The sequence below is a fragment of the Dermochelys coriacea genome, chromosome 2 (assembly GCF_009764565.3).
Source record: "Dermochelys coriacea isolate rDerCor1 chromosome 2, rDerCor1.pri.v4, whole genome shotgun sequence".
Lineage (NCBI taxonomy): Eukaryota > Metazoa > Chordata > Testudines > Dermochelyidae > Dermochelys > Dermochelys coriacea.
In genome coordinates, this window is record NC_050069.1 from 148,541,856 (window position 1) to 148,564,950 (window position 23,095).

At 43.5% G+C, this 23,095-nt stretch overlaps 1 protein-coding gene across 6 annotated transcripts in view; it reads right to left on the minus strand.

Annotated features, from left to right (window-relative positions):
• Nucleotides 1-9,172: 9,172 nt before the first annotated feature.
• TERT (telomerase reverse transcriptase) overlaps nt 9,173-23,095 on the minus strand; it is a 130,674-nt gene continuing 116,751 nt past the window's right edge. For 2 of the 6 annotated variants that reach the window (XM_043508498.1, XM_043508499.1), the window contains one exon: nt 9,174-9,932. In XM_043508498.1, the coding sequence (XP_043364433.1) occupies nt 9,829-9,932 (104 nt within the window). In that variant the 3' untranslated portion in view covers nt 9,174-9,828. Of the gene's footprint in view, nt 9,933-23,095 lie in introns of all 6 variants that reach the window. The other 4 variants (XM_043508496.1, XM_038391850.2, XM_043508495.1 and 1 more) reach the window with 4 other exon arrangements.

The window sequence follows — 23,095 nt, forward strand, 5'->3', positions numbered from 1 at the left end:
CCCAGGAGTACTTTATGCAAATCCTTGTGTAACAGACTGTTCACTCTCAGAGTCATTAGCAGGCATTATTAGGTGAATTATTTTCAACTTGCATGCCTTCTGTCACTTCACTTGTCTCTGCCAAATTCTCAGGTATCTTAAGCAGATGCTTAAAATTTCTTCATAAGATTTTGCCTTCCTCTGTCATCACCGAATATGAAGAAGGTGACTTCTTTGACATATAGCACGTGATGTTTTTATCACGTTCATAAGTATGTTCCAGATCATCAGGCAGTGTACTGGCAGATGGAGTATACGCTTTTGAGTGTGTGTCTGTCATTACTAAGTGGTATCCAGGCTGGAATTCCAGGGTCACATCATACTTCTGTATTTTCAAAAGTAGTCACTATGTATCCTGGATGGTGCTTCTCCACATCCCTTTTTGTGTATTGCAATCAGCTATTTGTTATTAGTTTCTGCTTTGAAGCTATGACCAAAGAGAAAGTTGTGAAATCTTGTAAATCCATATGCTAGATCTAATGTCTCTTTTTCAATTTGTGCGTACATCTTCTTTGCAGCCATCAGAACCCCCAAGGCATACCAAACTGGAAACCAAGCAGTTCCATGACATTGTAATAGTACTGTTCCCAGCCTTCCTTTCATGACAACTTTGGAAAGTTTAACATCTTTCACTGGATCAAAAAATTGCAGCACTGGAGCCGATGTCAATATGCGCTTTAAATCATTTAACTCCCTTTCATACTCTGGCATCCATGCCCATTTGGTGACCTTGTGGAGGAACTGTCTTAGGTAAATTTTGTGAATTGTATTGATAGGTATGAACTTACTGACATAACTTAACATGCCTAGAAGCCTTTGAATTCTTTTTTTTTAAATCCTCAGGTCTTGGCATTTTAATTAATGCCTGAGGTTATGTCTACACTTCAAGTTGGGGGTATAATTCCCAGCTCAAAGAGACATTCTTAGTCTGAGATGCTACTCATGTACTCGTGGTCTGTCCTGCTGCTCATGCCACTATTTTTGATATGCTAATTTGATCAAAGTTAGTGCAATTTCCTCAAGTTGGAAATTACACTTCTAGGTCAAACTACAAACATACCCAAAATCTGGGATTCATCAGGCAAGATTCCCTATGGATGGGTCACTACAAAAACTAATTTTCCCCGGCTGATACTCACATCTTCTTGTCAACTGTTTGAATGGACCACCTTGTTTACAAAGACCTCATTAGCACTACAAAAGTGATTTCCACCTCTTCTTGTCATCTGTTGAGAATAGTCCACTTCCACCTTAATTGAATTGGCTCATTAGCACTGACCCACCACTTGGTAAGGCAACTCCCATCTTTTCATATGCTGTGTATTTATACCTCCCTACCATATGTTCCACTCCATGGATCTGATGAAGTGGGTTTTAGCGCATGAAAGCTTATGCCCAAATAATTTGGTTAGTCTCTAAGGTGCCAAAAGGCGGCCTCCTTGTTTTTCCTGTGAAGTCAGTCTCTCTTCCAAATATGTTATTTCTGTTTGAAATTGACATTTGACCTTATTGAGTTTAAGGCTATTAGCTCTCACAATTTCCAATACTCTATTCAGTTGTTCCTGATTTTCAATAGCAGTGCTGCCCAAAATTAATGTCAGCTACGTACACTTTTACTCTCACTAGACCCTCTAGCATCTGGCGTGTTGTATGATGAAATGCTTCTGGAGCAAAATATATCCTGAAAGCAGTTTTAGGAAGCTATATCTTCTGCCACCTGGTGTGTTGAAAGTGCAGATCTTGAAGTTCTTTGTGTCCAAAGGGATCTGCCAAAATCCTGCCAATGCTAAAGAATTTGGTTCCCGCCACCTCAGACAATATTTCACTTCTTGTAGGCAAGTGGAAATGTTCTCTTTTTATGTTTTTTAAACTCTTTGGATCCATCCACAAGCATAATCCCTCTCTTTTTCTCTACAATTACTAAGGAGTCTTCTGACTCCTGATTATGAGACCAAGGATCTCACACATGTGTGGCCCAAGACTGGATGCTTGCCTCTGTGCATCACCTTAACTTTGTTTTATCATTTTCCCTTTGTATTTAAGTGTCAGTATGCACTTTCCCAACAATAGAATTTTTCCTCCATTATAGTCATTCACAGACATTTTGACTTTTCCACTTTTATGTGCTCCTTACCGCTATTTCAGTTTCTATTATTACATTTACCTGTACTCTAGTATCTATCTTGTATGTCATGTATGTGCCATTTGTGCACACATTTTAATTAGCCAATCTTTTGAGTTTTCAGCTTCTTCCATTATTGAGCTTAACATCATCTCTTCCTCTTCACTTGAGGAATTCCTATCATCTGCAGTTACTATGTGCGCTTTTTAGCATAATGGTTGGGTTTCGTACAGTTTGTACATACTTGCCTGAATGCAGGACATTTCCTACACTCATACTGGTTGTCACATTGCTGGCATTGTTCCCTGCTCTCCAAGTTTCCATCCTTGAGTGATGCAAGTTCTGTGAACTTTTCCCTTGCTGATTTAGCTATGGTAGCCAGTCATATGCTTTGTGACTTTCTCTAGACTTTTTATTTGACTAGTGTTAGATCCACCTCTCCTAGTAACCATTCATGATTTTTATATTGCTACGCCCTAGGAAAATCTGGTCTTTGAGTCTTTTAACATTATATATTCAGAGGATTGATGTTTTAGTTTTAAGTTTGTGATAAACTCATCTATTGTTTCCTCTTCATTCTGTGTTCTCATCCTGAACTTCTCTCTGTCTCTCATAAGTAACATTTTTTTCTAGGAACATTATTTCATTATTTCTGCAAAGCTTTCCTAGCTTTCCCTACCACCATCTTCACTGAATACCTTGTATACATCTAGCACTCACCTGCCTGCCACTGCTGAGAGTAGACCAATCTTTTGCTCACCCTTCAGTTTATTTTTTCCTGTGGCTTTCATATACACTTCAAATTGCTGTTTGAACCTCTTCCAGACATAGTCAGCATTTCCCCTGATTCTCAGAGCTGATGGGGGAGTTGCTTGAAGTGGCACAGGCTGTGACGGGTTGGATCACAGAAACACCCTTTGGGACTGCCACCTGATGTGACTAGACTACCTCTGAGCCTGTTTTCCCTGGAAGCTTGGAACTTCAGTGCCTTGCCTGGTTTGAGCCAGACATGCTTGCCTGAACAAGTCTGAACCACTTCCTCCACAAGCTGCAGGCTTAATTGAAAATAGCTTAAGAAGTACTCCTTTCTCCAGCACTCAGATACCCAACTCCCAATGGGGTCCAAACCCCAAATAAAACCGTTTTACCCTGTATAAAGGATAAACTCATAAATTGTTCACCCTCTGTAACACTGATAGAGAGATATGCACAGTTGTTTGCCTCCCCCCCCAGGTATTAATATTTACTCTGGGTTAATTAATAAGTAAAAAGTGATTTTATTAACTACAAAAAGTAGGATTTAAGTGGTTCCAAGTAATAACACACAAAACAAAGTGAATTACCAAGCAAAATAAAATAAAACACGCAAGTCTAAGCCTAATACAGTAAGAAAACTGAATACAGATAAAAGCTCACCCTCAGAGATGTTTCAATAAGCTTCTCTCACAGACTGGATGCCTTCCTAGTCTGGGCACAATCCTTTCCCTGATACAGTCCTTGTTCCAGCTCAGATGGTAGGTAGGGGATTTTTCATGACTGCAGCCCCCTTTGTTCTGTTCCACCCCTTATATATCTTTTGCACAAGGCGGAATCCTTTGTCGCTCTCTGGGTTCCCATCCTTCCTTCTAAATGGAAAAGCACCAGGTTAAAGATGGATATCAGTTCAGGTGACATGATCACATGTCACTGTAAGGCTTCATTACCCACTTGCCAGCACACAAGTACAGGAAGACTTACAAGTAAACAGAGCCATCTACCGTCAGTTGTCCTAATTGATGGGAGCCATCAAGATTCCAAACCACCATTAATGGCCCACACTTTGCAAAATTACAATAGGACCTCAGAGTTATATTTCATATTTCTAGTTTCAGATACAAGAGTGATACATTTATACAAATAGGATGACCACACTCAGTAGATTATAAGCTTTGTAATGATACCTTACAAGAGACCTTTTGCATGAAGCATATTCCAGTTACATTATATTCACACTTATTAGTATATTTTCATAAAATCATATGGAGTGCAACATCACACAGGCTCTTTAGCCACCATTTCAATGTTATGTCTCTTGCTGGGTCTTCCAGCACTCCATGCCTTCCACTTCTGGTATCACGTGGTATCTTATTGACAAGAAGACTGGTTTCAAGATAACCTCTCTATTAAGAAGGTAAATTATATACAGAAATAAGATAACAAAATTTCCTTCTATTCTCTAGCTCTAGCCGGCAACTGTCCCGACCTGGGTTCCATTGTTTCTTTCTCCCAGTATTCTTTCTCACAGGAAAACAAACAGGCTGCATAAAAGGAAGTGTGGCATTTCTGTTTCCTGGAAGATTGTTCTCTAGCACACAGGTCAGAAGTATAGCAGGTGATGTTCCAGAGGGAATCCTGAGGACAAGAGCCAAGGAGTGGTGACATCTGGCAACTCTGTTCGGTAAAGTGGTTGGGTACAGGCCAAATGTAGCCATCAAGCCTGCCCTAAATGCTACTTTGATCTTAATGAAGACACAGTTTGTTAGTTTCTCCTGTATGTCTGGAGTGCTCCTTATCAGTTGGAAGGATAGAGTGCTACGTCTGTCTGGGTGGGTTGGGACATCATTCAGAGAGCAGTATGAGAAGTTATTTACTGTGTACAGTAACTGGAGTTCTTAGAGATATGTTTTCCGTATGCACATTACACTACTGGTGCACATGAGCCCCTTGTGCTTGAGATCTGAGTTTTTAGCTAGCAGTATCCATACAGCATGCATGTGCCCTGCAGAGCTGTTCATGCTGTGCACTGAGAGCACATAGGGCAGAGCGTGCCAGCCACCTTCAGTATTCTATCAACTGCAGAGGCCCACCATTTTTTTTAATGGGACTCCAAGGTAGAGAGGATAGAATGTGCATGGACAACACATCTTGAAGAACTTCAGCGGGTTCAGATGGAATTCCATAATCACACTTGGTAAGAAATTTGGATGTGTTCTTGAAGATACCATGTCCAGGTAGAAGACTGTGTAGGATCATCTATCAGTGTCTGAATCTCTCCTCACCTCCTTGCTGAGATTATTGCCACCAAAAATGGGGTTTTCAGAGACAAGTACAAAAGAGAGCACATAGCCATCAGTTCAAAGGGAGGGCCCAGGAGCATCAAAAGAACTGGTTGAGATTCCATTAAAAGATCGGTTCTTTGATAGGTGGAAACACTCTTATTAAGCTCTTTAGAAATGTCATGACCATCAGGTGCAAGAAGAGGCTTGTGGTGGAATAGGCTTTCCTGCCAAATAAATCTAGCCTCTTCAGCTTCTTTTGTTTTGGTGTCACACTGTTCTGTCTTGCCTTCTCATTGGCCTCCATTACAACCAAGGACAAAGAGCTGAGGTGGCTGTAAAAACTCTCCTCCCGACCTGTTGTGGTATACCAGTTTTTAAGACACCCTCCCTATGCATATGGTTATTGGGAGGAAGGAAAGAGATAACTGATGGGCTGTGAGCACATCTACCAGCTGGAGGCAGCAAGGGAGAGTGGAAAGGGGCCCCAGATGCTGTACTCCACTTGGAGGGCTAGCATTTGGAGAAGGGGCTTCGCAACACCCTCTGCAACACAAGAATATACAGACTAGACTAGACATAGACTAGAATACAGCCTGACATAATAGCTCTGAAAAATGTGAACTCGCCCATCTTAATGGATGTTCTTCTCCACCCCAACTCCCAAAGACTAGCCATCTCTATTGTGCCAAAACAGTTTTCAATATAGTCTCACTATGCATGTGGATTTTAGAGCATTTTGAAAATTAATAGCTTATGTTGTGAGTGAGGGGCATAAACTTTACCACAAAAACTGCACCACAAACTTTACCCCAGTCCCTGCTGTGCTAAACCAATTTTCAAGACACTCTCCCTATGCATGTAGATTTTAGAGCACTCTGATTATTAAAATTAGCTCCTTATTTTTGGGGGGAGAGAGGTGGGGACAGCTGTATTTGAGGAACTTCTTGACCAAATGACTAAAACTTGTACCAATAACTTTATTTCTGGTCCTTATGTGGCACAGCAATAGTATGGGGGATGGTATTTTAACAGAGTTGAAAAGGTCTACAAAAATTCCACCTTTTGGGTTACAGTATGAGTTTTATGTTTGTTGTAGTGTATGCGCTGCTTGATTTACCTATAACTGTTTCTGGGAAATAATAATACAGAGTTCCTATATAATACTTTTCATTACTAGATATTCAGACAACCTTGTTCAAGGAACTACAGCTCTTTGAGAGGTGAAATTGATAGGCGTAATCTCTTGCTTTGTGTAGATTATGCAAATGATTGTAGAAAGTTGAAATTTCCATTCTATATTTATTTTTATGATATATATAAGTTACAGCTTTGAGTGAGGACAGTACCCTGGCACTATATTAATCAATGTGGATTTTATATCAGTCCTTAGAATAGGACTCTCCATTAAGACTATCCTTCCTTATGTGCAGCAACAGCTTCCATCATGCTGGCGTTGATGAGTCACAGCTATTTGCTTTTCTTTGATCACACTCACTCCCATTGTTCAGGAAATGAGTGAGAAGCAGGAGTCATGATTACCTCATCCTAATACTGCTGCTTCCTAAAGTCTGTACCTTCTCTCTGTTCAATAAATAATCTTTTTATTGATTATATTTGTACTCTAAAATCTGAATATGCATGTGGATTTTAGAGCACTTTGAGATATCAGCTCTTAAACCAGAATCTTTGCTTTCAGGGATAGACTTCCATAAGGAGTACCTACAGAATGCAGACAAAGAACAATTAATGTGCACACCACAAATTTCTCAGACAGCTGCCAAGAGTAGGCCTTGAACTCATAGTACAAAGGTGCTGCTCAGGTACAATGGCCACAGAATGTCACCTTGAGCCACCCACTTACTGGGATAGCGCACTGCTTACAAAAACTTTGCCTTGCAACACAGCCCCAGTCTTGCTGCAAATGTCTCTCTCTGAACAACCTGGTTCAAGTTACATTGTAAAACTAATACTTACCCTGAATAACTTTTAAAAGAGCAGTAAGTCTTGGACACTAGCTGTAATCAACTCTGAGCAGTTGGTATCAGTTTGGAGAGAATTAGAGCCATTGTGCATACCCCAGGTGTGCATGAAAAATGTAATAAGAACCATCAAATGTTTATGTCCCAGGAATTTTTTTTTAAATGGAGAAGGAGGGAACCCCTTACTCAAACAACTTCAAACTTGGGCTACTAATCCTACCTGGATTTCCAGGAGACACAGCATAAGTATGATGATTTTAGAACTCTTAGAAAAAAAAATCAGCTGTTAAACAGTAAACTAATCTCAACTTTAATTACTGTGGTGCCACTGGGCCACTATAATGATTACAAACTAATAGGGCATGTCTACACTGCATCTGGGAGTAAGCCTCCCATCCCAGGTACACAGATTTGTACTAGTGGGGCTTGCGCTAGAATTCTAAAAATAGCTGTGTAACTATTGTGGCTAAGACTAGAGCTCAGACTCTGAAGCCGGGGTAGGGCTTGAGAGCCTGAGCTGCACTATCAAAGCACTGTCTACACTGCTATATTTAGAGCACTAGCACAAGTCTGTAGACCCAAGGTAGGAGGCTCACACCCAGATGCAGTATAGAAATGTCCATAGGCAGGGTTTCAGGGACCACAAACACTAAAATGCTTTAGCCAGGCCATTGCTATTTAATGGTGTCACTACATTGCATACTCAGGGACAAATATAACAGGATGAGAGTGGGAAAAGTACTTATGTGCCTAATTTGTGCATCATTTGAATGCGAGCTAAAAAACTTTTGTTTTCCCATCAGCTACAGTGCAAATAGGAACATGATTTGTACTGCACTCCCTATCACATTGCCCCCATGATAGTTACAGACACAATGCTTAGTTGTTTCCCCACACAATCCATGCACAAAGCACATTACAATTGTTTACAAAACCAGGCAGAAAACATGGCAATGAAAAAAATATTTCCGAACTATGGACCACATTATGGTGTTATTGGAGGAAAAAAGCAAACTTCTGAAATCTGTAGAAGACTATAACTTTATAAGAGGAGCAGGAAGAGCTGATATATGGCTCTATTAGGAGCATGCCATATTTGTTTTATGGTCTAAGACACTCACTGGGAATATAAACCCTATGAAAACTTAATCCACATTTCTCTGGACTCCCTTAGCTGCACATTGTGAGATTATAGAAGAACATGGGCCAGCCTTAGCTCTTGATATAGGGGCTTGGATTCTGCACTGGGCCTCTGGGAGTTGTGTGGGAATATACTGGGTGACCCAGTATCCTCCATGACAAGCATCCTCATGTTGTCATTCATGATCTAAACCTCCACAACAATGCTGCCTATATTCTGCCTCAGAACCAGCAAGATGTCTTCCATCTGCATTGTGGATGAGCCTACCAGAAGCAGTGGTCTAGGCTACAACACAGCTAACTAACACAGCTTCAGACATGCATCTTAATGAGCATTAGAGGGCATTTCAGTCATGATAAACTAACTCAATTTACTTAACACACCCTCTTTGCCCATCAGAACAGAACCATTGGGTAAGATTCACTTCTTTGCAATGAGTCAGCACAAGGCCTATGTACCACTTCAGTCCTATTTTGAGGGCTAAAGTGAGACTTCAATGGGAATTAAGTGGAGCACAAGCCTTGTGCTCACCATCTGCACAAGGGTGAGTTTCACTGAGACAGTGCAAGAAAAGGAATACTCTATTTCCTATCATATCTAACCAACAACTCCAGTTTGTGGGGTGGGGGTTTAAGTATAAAACTACCTTATTTTTCAGTCTATATATCTGATTATTTCAGCAGGTGCTCAGCACCACAGAAAAAATCAGACCACTCCTTTATTATTTGTATCACTATTATGTCTAGAACCCAGTCATCAGCCAGGACCCCATTGTACTAAGCAATGTACAAACACAGAACAAAAAGATGGTCCCTGCCCTAAAGAGCTTAAATACCAAAACATGGTCATGGTCTCAATTTTGAAACTTTTGGCCTACATTTATTGTACTCTCCTAGGTATGAGACTGATATTTCTTTATGGGACATCATACCAATTGAATACACTTGCTCTGTGTAGCTGGACATGTAATGTTCATTTTAGGATAAGATATCATAATGCACACGTCCATCCATAAGATCATAGCAGTAACAACATAACATTGCAGATTACTGTAGAATTAGATACCAGAAAAAACAAAAACGTTTTGTAATTACCCAACAGTTTAATTTTTACTACTGCAATATGAAATGCAAAGATAGAAAGGAGCTCTATAGAAAGATGGACTAAAGCAGAGGAGAAAGCTGTGGCCATATGAGTAAAGCTTATAAATAAATGTAATCTTCATCATGAAGATGGGAATCACTATGATCAGAAAGTCTGTGATTGGATACAGTCATTAGAAGTGGACAGGAAATATGTAAGAGAGATATCAAAGAAATGTAACATATTCTTCTGCCTATCTTGTTAAATCCCTGCCAGCTAAGAAACAGCTAGGGAAAATTTCTGACATAAAAAGTTGTTGTGGGCACATCATTTGTAAAATATCAAAACAAAAACTGGTCAGTAATTCTTAAAACTTAGCAATTATTATTAATTCTATAAAGGTTATAAATAACCTGATTAGGTCAATTAATCCATGATGGCTTTGAAGTCTTTACAAAGAGCTGGCTCCGTCACTGTCTTCAGCAGCTGCATAGTAGCCTTTGGGATTTTCTTGAATAGCTGCAATTCACCTACAAAGACATTGCAAAAATAAATAAATAAATGTTCAGAGAAATTAACAATCAAAGTATTTGCTAAAATGCTGATATGGTAGAATAAAGTTAACAGTTGATTTTCAGGAAACAAATGTTTCTGTTATTACATTGAAAAGTTATCAGAAAACCTACAACATACTGGCAAGAAATGTTGTTCTCATTCATTTTACTTTGGGAAAACATTACTGAATAAATAAATTAGAAGTTTTCCTTTCACACACTTGTGAAAACCACCTAAACTGTGTCTCAGAATTTCAGCCTGTGAGGCCATGTATTGAATAACTAGGTACACCAGGGAAAGTGAAAGAGACACTGTCAACTTGAAAAGCTTTATTTTAGAATCTTTCCCTTTACTAATTTATTTGCTTATGCTTTTTATTTTGTCCCTAATGCTGCTGTTTGGCATGCAAATTTTCCCAGCTGGAGTATGAGACCCACACAAATGCCATCCTAGTAGTATGTATGAGCAGCTTGCCTCATTAAATTGTGCCTAAAGAATGCTGTGGTCTAGACAGCTGTTTCTGCTGCTGTGCTTCCTTGGAAGAAGAGATGCTGCTACCTGGAAAGTCACACCTGGTGTTGAAACCCACTGGAACTAAGCTAGGTTCTTATCTCCCTTAGGAAAGAAGAAGGAAAACTATATAATGCAATAAGCAGTTTGGAAATAAAGACAATTGATAAGGGAAGGGAAAGTATCAATGAACAGTTTACTGTTAATAGGGGTAAGGACAAAATGAAGAAATGTTTAAAATATAGCAGAAACAAATTAAATCCTATGTCTATTACTAGACAGACATGGTAAAGCTGTCAATAGTGATTCAGGAAGGTAGAAGTGTTCCACAAATATTTGTTTTGTATTTGGAAAGAAGATGGATGATGAATTTATATCTTACAGAGTGAAGTAGTATTTTTTCCAATGGTAAGTGTAGGTAGGAGGTTAAACAGCAACTACTAAGGTTAGATATGTTTAACTCTGCAGGTTAACTGGATAACTTGCACTGAAAAGGTGTTTTTCTGTCCTTCTTTAAACTGTCTGAAAATCTCTCAGAGCCATTGATGTTTACATTTAACAAATTTTGGAATATTGGGAAAGTTCCAGAAGACTGGGGGAAAAAACTGGTTTTGTGCTAATATTTAAAAATAGCAAATGGGCAACTATAGGCCAGTTGTCTTGATACTGAGCCCAGGGAAAATCATGGAAAGGATGATAACATAATTAATGTCTATCAACATGACTTTATGGAAAAAGCATTTATCAAACTAAAGTATCTGTGTTGATATATATACTTAGACTTCTGTCTGGCATTTGATGTAGTACTACACAATATTTTGATTAAAATATTAGCGCTACATAAAATCAATGCAGTAAATTTAAATGGATTAAAACTTGGTAACAGATCTCAAAAGAGTAATTGTGTATGTGAAATCATCATTAAATAGGGAATTTAAAGTGGGGTCCTGCAAGTATCAGTCGTTGATCCAGTGCTATTGAAATATCTTTATCAACTATCTGGACAAAAAATATGACATTATTGATGGCAAAGTTTACAGATGACACATACATTAGATTAATAAATTCCAAGGCCAGAAGGGACCACTGTGATCATCTATTCTGACCTCCAGTATAACATATGTCATAGAACTCCCCCGCAAATAATTCCTTTTGTACTAGGCATATTTAAAAAATATCCAATCTTGATTTAAAAATTGAAAGTGATGTAGAATCCACCATGACCCTTGGTAAGTTATTCTAATGGTTAATTACCCTCACTGTATTCCTTATTTTCAGTCAATGCGTCTAGACACATTCAATTTAAAGCCACTGGATCTCGTTATACCTTTGCCTGCTAGGCTGAAGGGCCCATTATAAAATATTTCTTCCCCATGTAGGTACTTATCGGTTGTGATCAAATAACTCCTTGGCCTTCCTCTTCTCTTTGTTAAGCTAAATGGATTGAATTCCTTGAGTCTATCACTCTAAGGTGATAGACTTTTATTATTCTCCTGGCTCTACTCTGAACTCTCTCCAATTTATCGTCTTTCCTGAATTGTGAACACCAGAAATGGACAAATTATTCCAGCAGCAGTCACACTAGTGCCAGATACAGAGGTAAAATAATGTCTTTACTCATCTTCGAGACTCCCCTGTTTATCCTCCCCAAGGATTTCATTAGCCCTTTCAGCCATAGCGTCACACTGGGAACTCATGTTCAGCTGATTATCCACCATGACACCCAAATCTTTTTAAGAAGCACTGCTTCCCAGGATAGAACTCCCATCTTTTAAAATGTCCTACGTTCTTTGTTCCTAGATTTATACACTTATATTTAGCCATATTAAAGCCGATATTGCTTGCTTGTGCCCAGCTTACCAAGCAATCCAGATTGCTCTGAATCAGTGACCTGTCCTCTTCATTATTTACCAATCCCCCAGTCTTTGTATAGTCTGGAAACTTTATCAGTGATGATTTTATATTCTCTTCCAGATTACTGATGAAAGTGTTAAATAGTGTAGGGCCAAGGAGTGATCTCTGCAGGACCTACTAGCAACACACGCGCTCAGTGAGGATTCCCTATTCATAGCTACATTTTGAGACCTATCAGTTAGCCAGATTTTAATCCATTTAATATGTGCCATGTTAATTTTACACCTTTCTAGTTTTTTAATCAAAATATCATGTAGTACCAAGTTAAATATTTTACAGAAGTCTAAGTATATTGCCTCAATGCTATTACCTTTATCAAATTTATAATCTTATGAAAAATATACATCAAGTTAGCTTGACAGGCTGTTTCCCATAAACCCACTTGAACAGGCGTTAACTATATTACTCTCCTTTAATTCTTTACTTATAGAATCCCCCATCAGCTGCTCCATTATCTGTCTCAGGATTGATGTCAGAACGCCAGGCCCATACCCAGGTTGTCCCATTTACTATTTTAAAATTAATGGAGTAGTAAATAATGACAGTCAGTTCTACAGCCCTATCTGAATCACGTAGCATGGCGGGGTCAGTTGAAAAACATACATTTTAATAAACCCAAATGCATTAATCTTGGAACAAATAATGTAGGCCACACAAGATGAGGGACTGTATCTTGGAAAGCAGCAATTCTGAAAGACTTACTGGTAGTGAGTGATGACAAACTGAATATGAGCTCCCAGTGAGATTAAGTCGCTAAGGATTTGTGTACATGAGAAAGTTGCACAAGTTAAACTAAGACTGTGATTTTAAGCTTGTTTATATTAGCTTAATTAAACTCGTGTGGATATTCTTGTTTCAGTTTCAACCAGAATTATTACTGTTTAGTTTAAGACTATAAGAAATTTGTTTAAACTAAGCTGAAATAAACCATGCAGATTGAAATAAGAGCATTCACTCAGGCGTTTGCATCAGTTTAACCAAATTGGTTTAAAAACTGGTAAGTGAAATCAGCACACTTTTCTCATGCAGACAAGGCTTGAGATAGTAAACGCGATCCTTGGGTACAGAATCCAGAGGAATAAGTATACGTTGGGAGGTCGCATTACCATTGTACATAGCATTAGTGAGACTATTACTAAAATACTATGTCCAGCTTTGGTGTCCAGAATAGATGTTGATACATTGGAAAAGGTTCTAGAAGAGCTACAAAAGTGATATAAGGTCTGGAAAATCTGCCTTACAGTGAGAGACTTAGGAAGTTCCATCTATCTAGTTTAACCAATAGAAGCTTTAGAAGTGACCTGATTGCAGTCTAAGATGGGGAGAAGAGACAGGGCTCTCTAATCTATCAGCTAAAAGGTATAAGGTAAAATGGCTGGAAGTTGAAAATAGACAAATTCTGACTAGAAATAAGGCACACATTTTTTATAGCGATGGTAATTAACCATTGAAATAACTTACCTTCAGATCTGGTGGATTCTGTATGTCTTGAAGACTTTAAAACAAATCTGGATGTCTTTTTAAAATATACACTCTAGTTAAATATCTGACAGGAAAACTAATCTCACTTTGAGGTTTCTAGTGTGTTAGAGAGAAATTATTCCTAAAATTAGGTATTACTCTATCCCCCAGGTTGAGAGTGTCCCTTTCAAGACAGAGTAACAAGCCTAATTTTGAATTTCTCTGCTTTTGTGGGGTATGAAATACAATATTAGTCAGATAGATAGATAGATAGATATAGGTATAGATATATATGGCTCCTTCTTGCTGGGAGATGTACTTCCTATAGATATCCTATATCCTATAGATATCCCACTTCACAGTTGCTTATTTAAAAGTAGAAACAATTATTTTTTAATTTTAGTCCTATTATCATTGCCGAGCCCATAGCAGCAAAAGAGAGTAATATGAATTTTTTTTCTGTCTTGTGCATTTTCCACAGAATTAGTAACTAAAGGCTTACCTACGCTGTGCTGCAGTGCAGATTACGCGAGTATGAATTACAGAATGCCCCAAAGTGTTGTGCTGTAACTGCCTTGTGTGGACACTTCTGGCATGAACTAAAAGGTACTTAGTTCACATTAACATAGTACTGTTTGAAAGACTACAGTAAAAGATAGTTACCTTTTCCGTAACTGGTGTTCTTTGAGATGTGTTGCTTATCTATTCCACAATAGGTGTGCATGCTCACCATGTGCACGAGTGCTGGAAGTTTTTCCCCTAGCAGTACCCTTAGGGGGGAGCGCCCTGCCACAGCGCCTGCCTGGCACAGCAGAAAGGGAGCTGTGCTCCCCCCACCATCATTTCCTTCTTGCCAGACAACTCCGAGAGAGGGGAAGGAGGGTGGGAAGTGGAATAGACATGAGTAACACATCTCGAAGAATACCACTTACAGAAAAGATAACTGTCTTTTCTTCTTCGAGTGATTGCTCATGTGTATTCCACAATAGATGATTCCAAGCTATATCTGTTGGAGGTGGTAGGAGTTCACAAGTTCTGAGGACGGAGTACCGCCCTGCCGAACCCGGCATCATCCCTGGCCTGGGAGACGATCCTATAGTGCGAGGTGAACGTGTGAACTGAAGACCACATGGCAGCCCTACAAATGTCCTGGATGGGGATGTGGGCCACGAAGGCAGCTAACGAGGCTTGCACCCAAGTCAAGTGTGCCCTCACAATGGGTGGCGGGGGAACCCCCACCAGCTCACAACAGGAACAGATGAGTGGAAATCGGCTCAGCCGAGGTGACAAACAATTGCAAAGACTTTCTGAATGGCTTGGTCCACTTGAGGTAGAAAGCCAGAGCTCGCCTCACATCAAGCATGTGGAGACGGTGTTCCTCACTAGTTGTGTGAGGCTTGGGGAAGAGGACTGGCAGAAAAATGTCCTGACCCATGTGGTAGGCGAAGACCACCTTCGGGAGGAACGCGGGGTGTGGGCAGAGCTGGACCTTGTCCTTATGAAAAACTGTATACAGCAGTTCGGAGGTTAGGGCCTTGGGCTCTGAGACCCACCCAGCCAACGTGATAGTTACCAGGAAGGTGAGCTACCTTCACGAGAGGTGAGACCAGGAACATGTGGCCAGTGGTTCAAACGGGGCCCCCGTGAGACGAGCCAGCACCAGGTTTAGGTCCCACTGTGGAACCAGGGGATTGGAATATGGGTAGAGACGGTCTAAACCCTTAAGAACCGGCTGGTCACAGCATGGGAAAACACTGTGTGCCCTTGCACTGGGGGATGAAAGCCAAAATGGCTGCCAAGTGCACCTTGACTGACGAGGGCGCCAGTCTCTGGGCCCTCAGGTGGAGGAGGTAATCAAGGATAAGCTGGATCAGGGAGGCCGTTGGGGAAACACCCTGGCCTGCCGCCCACCTTGAAAACTGAGACCACTTCGCCACATAGGAGTGGCGAGTGGAGGGCTGTCTACTTTCGAAGAGGACGCGCTGAACATGTTCCGAGCATGTCCTTTCCTCGCCACCTAGCCACTGAGCAGCAACGCTGTGAGGTGAAACATTGCTAGGTTGGGATGGAGGAGGCGGCCCTGGTCCTGAGAGAGCAGGTCCGGGTGGAGTGGCTACCGCCAGCCCTCAGAGGGTCCTGTACCAGTGCTGCCGGGGCCACACCGGAGTAACTAGGAGGACCCTGGCTTTGTCTGTCTTTACTTTCTCCAGGGCCATACTGATCAGAGGGAATGGGGGAAAAGGTGTAGAAGAGCTGGCCTGACCAGGACAGGGGAAAGGCATCGGAGATAGCACCCCCTCCCTGTGGACGGGGGCATCGTCGGTTCTGCTGGGTTGCAAATAGGTCTACCTGAGGAGTACCCCACCTTTGAAAGAGCTGGTGAGCCAATTCTGGGTGTAGAGACCACTCATGCTGAGAGGAAAAATCCCTGCTCAAGTGATCCGCCCTCACATGCCGAGCACCTGGCAGGTGGAAGGCTTTTAGGTAGATGTTGTGGGATATACAGAAATCCCACAGACTGAGAGCTTCATGGTAGAGGGCAGAGGATCAGGCCCCACCTTGCTTCTTGATAGAAAACATAGAAGCCATGTTGTCCATGACAACCCTGACAACCTTACCCTCCAAGTGCGAGCAGAAGGTCATACACAGCAGTTGCACTGTCCTGAGTTCCTTGACGTTTATATTAAGGGGTAGGTCTTGTAGAGACCACAGGCCTTGGGTCTGAAAGTTCCCCACATGGGCCCCCCAACCCAGGTCCGATGCGTCGGACACCAGCTCCGATGACAGGGCCCTGTCCCTGAACGGGATCCCTTGGAGCATGTTGTTTGGGATGGACCACCACCGCAGGGAGGTGATCACAGAGTTTGGCACGGTGAGGATTTTGTCCATTCTGTCTGTGGCCTGGGAGAACTGCAAGGCCAGCCAGAGCTGGAGGGGCCTCATTCTGAGTCTGGCATGATGGATCACATATGTGCACGCAGACATGTGACCCAGCAGTTGCAGGCAAATCCTGGCTGTTGTCACCGGGAACCTTGTGACCAAGTCGATGAGCCCTTTCAGGGTCTCAAACCTGTCTGGTGGAAGCGAGGCCCTGGCCGATGTTGCATCCAGTAGCACCCCAATAAACTCTATGCATTGGACCTGGACTAACATGGATTTGGTATTGTTTATCAACGGGCCCAGGGCAGTACATGCGGACAGGAGGAGCGCCACATGATCCCTCACCTGCAACCAGGAGGTGCCTTTGACTAGCCAGTCGTCCAGATATGGGAATATTTGGACCCCCTGGTATCTGTGGTAGGCCGCTACCACCGCTGTACACTTTGTAAAAGCCCTAAGGGCAGTGGACAGACCAAACGGTAGGACTGTGAATTGGTAGTGACTCTGTCCCACCACGAAACGGAGGAAGTGTCTGTGCCCCTCGAATGTGTGGATGTGGAAGTACGCGTCCTGTAGATCGAGGGCAGCGTACCAGTTCCTGGGATCCATGGAGGGGATGATGGAGGCCAGGGAAACCATGCAGAACTTGAGTTTTACCATGTAGTGGTTCAGGCTTCACAGATCCATGATGGGCCTGAGCCCCTGTTTGGCCTTTGGGATGATGAAATATCGGGAGTAATACCCCCTGCCCAGGAACTTCTTGGGCACCACCTCTATAGCTCCTAGGTCCAGGAGACGCCCCACCTCCTGTTTGAGCAGGGCTTCGTGAGAGGGGTCCCCCGGAAGGGACGGGGATGGAGGGTGGTTGGGCGGGGAGGAGGTAAACTGAAGGGTGTAACCTCAGGAGATGGTGTTGAGGACCCATCGGTCCGAGGTGAGCTGCAACCATTCAGGGAGGAAAGCACACAACTGATTGGAGAAAAGGAGCTTTATTGGGGGTAGGTCCCTGCTGAGAATTGGCAGGGTACCCCCGAGCCTCCCGTCAAAAGCACCTTTTGCCCACTTGCTTGCCCTTAGAAGACCCAGGCTGGGGGGCAGACCGTGATTGCTGTTCCGGGCTCTTTCTATAGTCCCACTGCTTTTTGTGGACGGCCTCGGCTGGAGCCTGCTGAGGCTTGACTTGGGTTTTACTGGAGGAGGGACATAGAGGTCCAAGGTCTAGAGGTTTGTGCGGGAGTCTTTCATGCCATGCAGCCTTGTGTCTGTTTCCTCAGCAAACAAAGCTTTCCTGTTGAAGGGGAAATCTTGCACTGACGGCTGCGCTTCGCTGGAGAGCCCAGAGAGCAGAAGCCATGACGCTTGTCTCATGGACAGCACCGAGGCCATGGACCATGCAGCTATGTCTGCTGCATCCGAAGCGGCCTGCAGGGATGCCCTTGCAGCTGCCATCCCTTCGTCCACGAGCACCTCAAACTCCTTCTTACTGTGCTCCTGGAGGGAGTCCTCAAAGTTGGAGAGGGATTCCCAGAGGTTAAACTCGGAGTGACCCAGGACAGCCTGATGGTTTGCTACTAGTAGCTGGAAGCTTGACGATGAATAAACTTTTCTCCCGAAAGTATCCAGCCTACAAGAGTCTTTGTTCTTGGGAGTCGGGGCTGGTTGTCCCTGCCGCTCCCTTTGGTTGACAAACTCGACCATCAAGGAGTTGGGCGCCGGGTGGGTATACAGATACTCGTGTTGCTTCGTGGGTACCAAGTACTTGCACTCCACCTTTTTAGAGATGGGAGCCAACGAGGCTCGTGTTTGCCACAGGGCAGTTGAAATTCTTGCCACCCCTTCATGGAGCGGCAAGGCCACCCTGCCTGGTGCTGAAGGGGACAGTACATTGAACAGAGAGTCTGAGGGCCCTTCCATCTCCTCAGCCTGGGGGTGGAGGCTTGCTGCCAAACTTTTTAGGAGATCTTGGTGAGCCCGGTAGTTCTCCTGCGGTATAGAGGGGGGCAGGGCTGCAATCAGCTCATCCGGACGGGGCGAAGCCTGTGCAGTGCTTTGGGTGTTGTCCAGCACCGTTGGATCCACCACCTGGTCGGACTCCGGGTACGGTACTGAGGACACAGGTTCTACTGGCGGTCTAAAGATGGATGCTGACGGTGCTTCCGAGGCCCCCCCCACCGAGCGAGCCCCCATCGGGGCCTGCGCTGGAGGCCACGGTGCTCACTGGTACCACTGGGCTGACCACGATGTTTGGTGTCACTGCACTTGGTGCGGCACCGGTGGGGCCGGCTGTTCGGGCTGGCTAGCTTGGCCTGTAGATGGGCGGCTGCGAGGGGAGTCTGGGCTGTGTATGATCCGCTGCTGCCTCTGGACTGGGAGTATTGGCAGTGCTGGGACCTATGTCGATCATGGGACCACAATCTCAATGCGCAGGAGCAGCACTGATGGTAGTAGATGCTCCGCGAATGGCCTCGACGGGCAGACCCACGTTGGCGAGACGCTGGTGATCGATGCCTGGGGCTCCGGTGCCTTGGCGGAGACTTGGAATGGGAGTCCAAGCGGGAACGGCGTCAACGATCATGCCGTGACCGACAGCGGTATCTCTTGTGAGATGAGGACCGTTGGTGACGTCCACCATGGTCCTGTCAATATTCACTTCGCGAAGATGAGCGGTGCTGGGAGTCCCAGTCGGATGGCATGCATCCAGACAACCTGGCTGGCGTCGAGGGCGAACCACATGGACTGAGCTTTGAATGGTCACTGGGCGGTGAGCGGTGTCGGGAATGTTCCCTCGACCGACACCGGTACCTGGCCAGTGGCGACTGCGGTGATCCCAACGGCGGCTTGCCTCTGGAGTGAGGGGCCCACATCGGCAGAGCTCTGAGCACTGGCATGGATGTGACGTCCCTGGCTGCCTGGAGGGCTTTGGTCATAGATGGCATCCGGACAACCGGAGAGACCTGCTCCGAAGGGGCCGGGCTATCCACTCAACATGAGTCGGAGGCCTAGGGCCCAATGGGGATCGAGGACTACCCAACTTGGGCCTAGCCTCTGCCCCAGACTTCCCTCGGTGCCGTCGTGAAGAGGGAGTCTTCCAGGTCCTCTTGGCATGCCCCATGGATGGGGAGCAGTGTCAACTGCACAATGGTACTGGAGGGTCTTGCGTAACGACGCTGCCAGGTACCAGTTTGGAGTGGCATGCTGGGGTCAGGGCCAGCGCTGACTCCATCAGGATAGGCCGGAGCCTAATGTCCCTTTCTTTTTTAGTCCAGGGCTTGAAAGACTGGCAGATCTTGAACCTTTTGCTGATATGGGTTTCTCCCAAGAAGCGCAGACAATCTGTGTGCGGATTGCTCCTTGGCATAGAGCACCTACAATAGCCGCACAACTTAAAGCATGCCCCAGCCTGGGCTCAATGACTAACTAAAACTAACTGAATTAGCTAACTAACTATAGGTATTACTGAACAAACGATGAGTTCTGGGGACTAGCTGCAGCAAAGCTGGAGCTGAGCAGTTCTGACACACCTTCACTGGGGGCAAGAAGGAACTGAGGGTGGGGGGAGCGCAGCCCCCCTTATACTCCACCAGGCAGGCACCGCAGGAGGGTGCTCCCCTCTACGGATACTGCTAGGGGAAAAACTTCCAGCACCGGTGCACGTGGTGAGCATGCACACCTATTGTGGCATACATATGAGCAATCACTCGAAGAAGAACTTTAACTACGTACCTTTTCGTTCACACAAGCAATGTTCATGTGGACAGTTACAGAGCAAAACTTTGGTGCACTCTGCAATTCACACCTGTAGTCTGCACTGAGGCACAATGGAGACATAGCCTAAATTCTTATCACTTAAAAGTTACCTCAAGGCATTCAGATTTACACACCCTAATTGCACCTTAACTACACACACAAATTCCTCTGGGAAACTAACACTTTCTGGTGATGATGCAGTAATCAGAAAACACAGCTTGACATTCAGACTCCATTTGGTACATTTGCAAGATAGACAACTCTTTAGGAAAAAAAACATCAAAACCAGAGAACATACATATCTGTAAAAACAGGTTTTACTGCTCATGTTATTGTGGAATAGGATTTACTCATTCCTCAAACACATGAACTGAGCAAACTTGATATAGAATTCATTGAGGGACAATGAATGTGGAACATTATAATGACTTCTTTTTTTTAAAAAAAAAAAGTCACATTTCAGAACAGAACTTTAATCATTAATTTGGTTTTTTTGGCAATTTACTTTTAGTTTCACTTTTAAATTATGATTAAAAACAAAAATAGAGAAGGCAATATTGCCAACCTGAGAAGTCCAAAAATCATGAGTCAGCCCTCCTCAAAGTCATAAGATTCTTTTTATAAAAAGATTTAATCATTTTTTGTTTGTCATCTGGCTTTTGAATTCTCCTTGCCCTCTGTGTGTGTGTGTGATGGAATTATAATGTTGTAACGTTGTCAGCTCTCACAGATGTTTAGTGAGTAAGATAATTTTGGCCCCTCTGCAGAAGTTCTTTCTGGAGGACCCTATCAAGATCAGCTCACCAGTCCCTACTGTGCTAGGAACTGTTCATACACATAGTTAGGCCTGGTTCACACACACACAGATTTTGTCCCAGTATAACTGTGGTGACAAAGCTCCGAGTCTGTATTGGTGGGTCCCGCACTTTTGGGTGGATTCAGTGGCATCAAGAGCTCGCTAAGGCTCTCAATGTTACCTCCTTTTCTCAAGGGTCACAGCCTACCGAGCTACTTTCATCATAGGCCAGTATGGGAGATGGGGAGGGGAAATACCCCACACTCTCTGATGTTCCTTTGAGCTTAGTAGGCGCAGGGTGGCCTCCTGCCTGGACCAAGGCCTGCTTCCCTTCTCAAGGGAGTCTCTGTAGAGCACAGGGGGGAACCTGGGCCCACTCTCTACTCCAGGTTCCAGCCCAGGGACCCTAATGGTAGCAACTGTTGGCGGCTTCCCCTTCATCCCTGGAGCTGCTTTGATTCCCTGGGCCACTTCCCCATAGTCCCCTTTTTCTAGCTTCACCCTTAGCTCAGCTCCTTTCACCTGGGGGCCTTTTTGAGGGAACTGGAAGGAGAGCTTTTAAAGCAGTTGTCAAGGTTCCTTCCCCACTCTGAACGCTAGGGTACGGATGTGGGGACCTGCATGAAAACCTCCTAAGCTTACTTTTACCAGCTGAGTACAGGTACAAACTTCCCCAAGGTACAAACTATTTTACTTTTTGCCCTTGGACTTATCGCTGCCACCACCAAACGTCTAACAGGGATATAATTTGGAAAGAATCCATTTGGAAATGTCTTTCCCACCAAAATCCTCCCAAACGGTACCTCCCCTTTCCTGAGGAAGGTTTGATAAAAATCCTCACCAACTTGCATAGGTGACCACAGACCCAAACCCTTGGATCTTAAGAACGATGAAAAAGCAATCAGGTTCTTAAAAGAAGAATTTTAATTAAAGAAAAGGTAAAAGAATCACCTCTGTAAAATCAGGATGGTAAATACCTTACAGGGTAATTAGATTCAAAACACAGAGAATCCCTCTAGGCAAAACCTTAAGTTACAAAAAGACACAAAAACAGGAATATCCATTCCATTCAGCACAGCTTATTTTCTCAGCCATTTAAAGAAATCATAATCTAAGGCACATCTAGCTAGACTACTTACTAAGTTATAAGACTCCATTCCTGTTCTTCCCCGGCAAAAACATCACAAAGACAGAGAGACAGGCTTTGTTTCTCCCTCCCCCCAGCTTTTTGAAAGTATCTTGCCTCCTCGTTGGTCATTTTGGTCAGGTGCCAGCAAGGTTATCCTAGTTTCTTAACCCTTTACAGGTGAAAGTTTTTCCTCTGGCCAGGAGGGATTTTAAAGGTGTTTACTCTTCCCTTTGTATTTATGACACACCCCCCAAATCACAGATAGGGTGAAACACTGGCTGGGATTTCTTCCTGGAGCTCTAGGAAAAAACAGAGTTAATAAGACACATGCACCTCTAAATATACTACCAAGTATATAAAGACTAACAATATTTTCCACATCTCAAGGACCATTTTAACCAGTTGATTCTGGGAAACTTTGATGGGAGAGTGCATCAGCCACTTTGTTAGAAGCTCCTGAGAAGTGTTGGATGTTGAAATCAAAATCTTGGAGAGTTAAACTCCACTGAATAAATTTTTTGTTATTTCCCGTGGCAGTATGAAGTCACTGTAGCGCAGCATGGTCGGTTTGCAGGTGGAAATGCCGTCCCCAAACATATGGGCATAGCTTTTCCAGAGCGTAGACAATGGCATAACATTCTTTTTCACTGACTGACCAGTTGCTTTCCCTCTCAGACAGCTTCTTGTTGAGAAAAACTACA